Below are 6,395 nucleotides of genomic sequence, written 5' to 3'. Positions count from 1 at the left end.
TAAATGTGTTAAAAAGATCACTTATGGTGGCAGCTTCATGTGGTCCAAGTTCAGTGTTTTAGCTAGTCTGGCCCCCCCCTTAAACGCTGGTTTAAGGGGGGGCCCTTAAACCAGCGTTCTTTTGATTGGCCGACCTTTGTAAACAGACGTTTGAGCAATAGATGGGTGAGTTTTTGAAGATGCCTGAAATAACTAAATTAGCTATTTTCCCTCTGATTACTAATACAGGAGTTAACTAGGAAAAAACACCAGCAAAGAAACAGAGCATTTAAAGCAGTTCATGCAGGTAAAAATCTTCCTTAAGGAGAAGAAAGGAGGGAATGTGTTGAAGAAATGCTATCTTGGCCTTAAGACAACCATTCTGATGGCTAAAGATCCAAACGGGACACAAGAAAAAAAGAAATGCTATCTCGAAACAATTGCCTATCATCTGGAGTCAGTTAAGCACTCTGCTTTTTTAAAAAACAAAAAATAAATAAACCCCCAAATATTTGTGCATATCACACAGGGATGGCCCCCAAAACATGCTTGTTGCACTGATAGACTAACTCCACTGCATTGGGTTCAGTAGTTAAACTGTTTATGTGAAAGCTATTTTGGGTTCAGTAATAGAGAAAATGTAAACCCTGATTTTTAAAAAATACATTTTTAGACAGTTTTCTAGAGAAAAGGAGGACACTGTCAAACAATTTCCTTTTCTTCTTACCAATGTTTTATGCATATATTCCTCAGGCTTTTAGCAGTAATAGTAATTATATATACAGCTACAGATATATATAATATATATATATATATATCTCTCTCTCTATATCTATATATATTCTATATATATATATATATAATATATAATTAATATATATATATATATATATATATATATATATATATATATAGAGAGAGAGAGAGAGAGAGAGAGAGAGAGAGAGAGAGAGAGATATATATAAAATCTCAATGATTTAATAGCTGCAGTTTCACTTTCCTGTGGTTGTGCAAACCATTATTTGATTTCAGTCACAAGACAAATTATTCTCATATGACACTGTTATGTAACATGTGACTGATTTCACTTTAGATAATGTGATCATCTACCTTGGTGAGGGGTCGGGGGGTTCAAGAGTCATGAGGTCAGATGCTGTGTCCTGACTCAGATGTAGCTTTCCTGCAATAACTGTCACCACAGATAAACTCCTTCATCAATAGGCTACCCGCTGCTCCTTTCATATATCACAAAGCCATAAGAGGCACTGGAAACACATTTGCCAAAGTCATCCTATAAACTAAGGCCAGTGTCACTGAGTTATACACTCTGTTGTCTTCCTGTACACAAGGCTTGCTATGTGATTGTGTGTGTGTGAGTCTGCTGTCTCCCATGATGAATGGGCTTCCCATTTAGCACAGCGGCACACATACCTCAGCTTCTGGTTCTGAAACTCTGTCACATTAAGAAAACAGTGCATGTCATCACCGTTTACATCATTATAGAGGTACTGGCTGCACGGAGGAAATCAAGTGGTTTTATTTTCGGTGTGATAGTGAGTGACGCTGGTCACAGCCAGCACGGAAACCTTTCAGCCAAACAGGCCTTTTCAGAGGGAGCTGGATCAAAATAGCACCGAACGGCATTGTGTAATGTGTTCTTCTCTCTTTTGTACAATGTAACAACAGAGCTCGCAAATCAATACACCTCCCTCACATGCTGCTGAGAGAGCGCACGGGGTGGTTGGTCTTATTTCCACTTCATAGTTCACCACATGTGACTGTGTGAAGTGGTTTCAGTGAGAGCTGCAGCATACCAAAACTGTGGTAGACTGCGAGGCGAAGGCTTCTCTTTCTCTGAGAGAAGCCGACAGTCCCTCTGATCACAGGCTGGACGGTTCACTCGGGTGATTCAAAGAGCCCAAATCTGATTAAACCCCAAGAACAAAGGCTGACTCTAAACTGAGTCCTCTTTGCGCCGGCGCTGCTGTTACTTCTGTCGAACCTACGCCTTCATATCAATCAATAATTATACTTGCACTCCAAAGAGTTCATGTAAATCACTCTCTATATGAAACACAGTGTAAGATGTTAGGAAAAAACTATCATTTATTTGAATCTATAGTATCCATTATGGCTCTAAATAAATAAAATATTGGTAACATACAGGATAATGTCAGTGAATAATTTTTTAGTTACATACATCTGTTATAAAACCATAGAAATGAATCATTTTAGGATGTTTATTTGTAACCTTGTGATATTGTTCCTCCTATCATACATACTATAGCTTTAATAAAAATCATCTAATTATGCTAAAAGTTAAGTCAAGGCCCAAAGATGTATGCCTGCCTTATATGTACACAACCAAATACAGAATACATTTACATGGTTATATGCACATACCTGAGCATAACTCAATAACGTAGGTCCTTCTACTTGGTGTCCTGGGTTTAATCCATGAAAGGAGACACGGCCTATGTGTTAAAAATGCAATAATGTAGTATTGATTTAAACTGGCTGAAGAATGGCAGTGATGTTAGGAGCTGTATGCCTGCAAGACATATTTAGGTCCTGCAAAACCAAAAGCATCTCTGGAGCCTCTTTCCTATTCATTTAACAATATATATGTAACACACACAAAAGGATTCTACCATCTTACATATATATTGTTAAACGAATAGGAAAGAGTGTATATATATATATATATATCAGTGTTGCACACATACAGGCAGGTTAGTGGCCTCAGAAGCTGTCCGAGGTAAAGTAGACACACACTGATTTAAGGCATACAGATGGCCTAAAACAAAAGAAAAAGGAAACGCATAGTTAAGGGGGTACAGGGTCCACGGGGGAGCTCTCCTCTTTTCTCGGTAATAAAAGCAAGATGTCTGTTAACATGTGCAGTTCAGTATCCATACGGGGCTCTGCAAATTCACTTGAAAGACGTGAGTTATCCGACCTGCGGTACTGAGGATGTAAACCACTCCTTTTTGGGGGTGGGGGGTAGCTGTTTTAAATATGGGGGGTCCTAAGGGTGGTGTGGTGATGGGGATTAGGACCGACCAGTCTCTTCCATGGCCACCTCGGCTCACCGTTCAGGTCGGAGGAAGAGTGATAGCGTCTTCGGGATCGCGCTTTTCTGTCACCCCGCGCGCCTCCCTCTCCCCCTTGTCCTCAGCGACAGACTCCCTCGCGGTGCTCGACGGGATGTAGTGGCTCACGCGGGGTTGAGAAGACCCTTGCGTCTCTGTACCCAAAGCTCCCGACCTCCCCGCGCTCGTGTGACCGTGGGAAGACGCGTAGAGTCCTTCGTCCTGTTGCGAGTGCGCAATTTCTGCTCCCGCACCCCGCGGGGAAACCGCCACTCTCTCCGCTCTGTCACCCCACTGAATCGCCGGACCGTGCGGGGTTGTGCCCTGCCTGGTCTGGTTGAGAGATAACAGCCGTGTTTGCGTAGAGTTCCACTCTGTCATGTTGTCGTTTGTGGACATGTTAGTTGAGATATTTGCAGTCGGAGTGGGCACCACCAGCTTCCCACCAGAAGAGGATGCGCTGGTTGGCTTCCAGATCAGGCTATAGTAAATTGCCAGGATAATGGCTGCTAAAGACACAGACAACACATATGCAAAAACAGTGGCTAGTCTCACCCACTTCTTGTTAGTCTTAGCAGCCATCTTAGCCTTTTTGTCCCCCGTATAAGTAGCAGGTTTGCCCCTCTCCATATTGGGCATGAAGTCCCGCTCTCTCATATTGCCCCTGTTTTTTCCTCGATGCTCCACCACCCCCTCCGTCTTGAAGGCTTTATGTTATCCACAGTCCAAGAGAAGAGGAAGCAGGAGGCTCAGAGGGAAGATGCTGGACCACCTTGAACCGTCCGCGCCGCAGGAAGATGTTGCACCTAAACAGATTTCCCGTAATTCATTTGATCTCAGAGGAACTGCGCCTCATATTGTGCAGCCAGCGCAGCACTGCGTTTCATAATGGACATCAAGCATCCACAGGCTGACTGACTGCGCGTTTCAGAATCCGACAGCGGCGGGACAAATGTCCCCCCTCCTCCTCCTCCTGTGCGAGGTCTCCAAGGAACAGCTGGCCGCAGGCCCACGGCGAATCCGCAGTATACTATTTGATGTCATTTATTAAAACGATTAAGTGAGATCATACGGTACACAACTGTCTGTCTTATCCAGCAAATGAAGTGGCTGGCTCAGCTAAAAATACAGGAGAGGGGGCGGGTGGTGGTTCTTAAAGAAGCAGCAGCTGTGCAGCAACCCGAGAAGAAACCGTAAAAACAAAACAAAAAGAAAAACGATATCTCCTTCACATCAGCACGCGAGAAGTGCACACGGAGAACAGGATGTCGCGGAGGGGATAAACACGGTCAACCGTGTGTTTTAGCTTCACTGCGTTCACCCGAGTGGAAAGGATGGTAGTCCATGTGCTCCGAGCAATCAGAGGGGGGGGGGGGGGGGGCTTCATTTATGTTGATGTCTTACGTAATCACGTGTTAAACTCGTAGCCAGACCCATACACAACGAGTGGCTTTCATGCCGCTTATGATGTTTCCTACCTGTTGGCTGCTCCACAACGCGCCTTTTCAGCACAATGGACAGCGACCCGAATTTGTCATCGCTCGTGTCCTCCGGGAAGGTGAAAAAGGTGAAGCGACAGATTTAACAAGCGCGTGAAATCCAGTTTTCAGCATAAATCGCACAGCAGTTAAAAACAAATAAATGAACACATTATATAACAAGTACCTTCTGTTTATTATACACTCACTGGACACCTTGTTAAGTACATCCAACTGCTAATTAGCACAAATATCTAATCAGGCAATCACTCGGTGTATTTGGGCATGTGCAGGTGGTCCACGTGCTGAACGAGCCTCAGGATGGCATAGCTTCAACTGGCGTGGTTGTTTGTGCCACACAGGCTGCTGTGAGTGTTTGAGGAGCTGCTGATCTGGGATTTTCCCAAAAGGCCATCTTTCGGTGTGGAAATGCCTCGTTGATGCCAGAGATCAGAGGAAAGTGGTTTGAGCTGATAGGAAAGCAGTGACAATTCAAGTAACCACTTCGTCATACGTCTGTGAAGGTTCTCAGTCATCCAGGTCATCGTAGTCAAAGGAGCTTGCAAAGAAAAGCGTCTGGACTTCTTTAAGTTGCTTGAAGGCGTTTCACCTCTCATCCGAGAGGCTTCTTCAGTTCTAAGGTCAAATGGTGGAGAGTCCCAGATTTAAACCTAGTGGGAGTTTCCCCCCACAGAGGGACAAAAGGACCCCCTGATGATCCTCTAATCGCCTGAGCCAAGGTGGGAAACTGGGTGTGGGTCCCAATCAGCCAGAGTTTCGGGTGTGTTCATTGTGAAACCTGGCCCCACCTTATCATGCGAATTCCTGAGGTCAGATGGCCCAGGATGTGAGTGGGCGTTAAGGCGTCTGGGAAGGGATCTTCGTCATACATTGGACCTTGAAGCAGATTTTCTACAGGAGCACCTCAGTAACAGGAAATTGTTTGCATGGACTCATCACAATTGGACAATAGAATATTTTTTTAAGTCTTTATTTGCTGCAAAATAGGATCAGAATTTGGACTAAACAGCAGGAACATGAAACATGAAAGCATGACTCCACCTTCCCTTTTATTAATAGTTCAGGTTGTTGGTGGTGAAATTGTGTGGGGCAATTGGGGAAATATTTTCTTGGCACACTTTGGGCCTCTTTGGACCAAATGTTGTTTAAATGTCACAGCCTACCTGAGTACCATCATCCATCTCTTTATGACCACAGTGTTCCCATCTTTTAATGGCTGCTTTCTAGCAGGATAAATGTCACAAAGCTCAGGTCATCTCAAACTGGTTTCCTAAACATGACAGTGAGGTCATTCAAATGGCCTCCACATTCAGTCCAAAGCTCAGTCAGTATCTTTGGTATGTTGTGGAGGAAGATTTGCATCATGGATGTGCAGCCAGTAAATCTGCAGCACCCGTGTGATGCTGCTACGTCAACATGGACTAAAATCTCTGAGAAATGTTTCATCTCTGGGGCACTGTGTTGAATATATGCCACAAACAATTAAAGACACTTTAAAAGCAAAATGAAGTCCAACGTGGTGCTAGCCATCGGCTCCAATTGGTCACAGCAAATAGGTGCCCCTCCCTGAGCCTGGTTCTGCTAGAGGTTTCTTCCTGTTAAAAGGGAGTCACCAAGTGCTTGCTTGTTTGATTGATGGGGTTTCTCTTTTTTTTTGCCTGTCCCGTTTGGCTCTTTTGCCATCAGAAGTATTGTAAAATACATCTATCGATCACCTGGATCACCTGTTGAGAAAGAAAAAAGAGAAAACAAGCAGAAGAAAAAAAAGAGCAACAGAATAAACAACATCACGATGATCTATGGGAATATGACAGTAAATACTAAA

At 43.9% G+C, this 6,395-nt stretch overlaps 1 protein-coding gene across 1 annotated transcript; it reads right to left on the bottom strand.

Moving 5' to 3' along the window:
* Positions 1-2,077: 2,077 nt before the first annotated feature.
* On the bottom strand, positions 2,078-4,409 carry LOC308389401 (uncharacterized protein). Its single transcript, XM_080870799.1, has one exon. It carries the CDS (start codon positions 3,726-3,728, stop codon positions 3,075-3,077), a length of 654 nt encoding a protein of 217 aa, XP_080726925.1. The 5' UTR covers positions 3,729-4,409; the 3' UTR covers positions 2,078-3,074.
* Positions 4,410-6,395: the final 1,986 nt, after the last annotated feature.

This window comes from Rhamphochromis sp. 'chilingali' (genome assembly GCF_963969265.1).
Source record: "Rhamphochromis sp. 'chilingali' genome assembly, chromosome: 21".
Taxonomy (NCBI): domain Eukaryota; kingdom Metazoa; phylum Chordata; class Actinopteri; order Cichliformes; family Cichlidae; genus Rhamphochromis; species Rhamphochromis sp. 'chilingali'.
The sequence above is the reverse complement of the archived record's forward strand: the minus strand, read 5'-3'. Positions and strand labels throughout refer to the sequence as shown.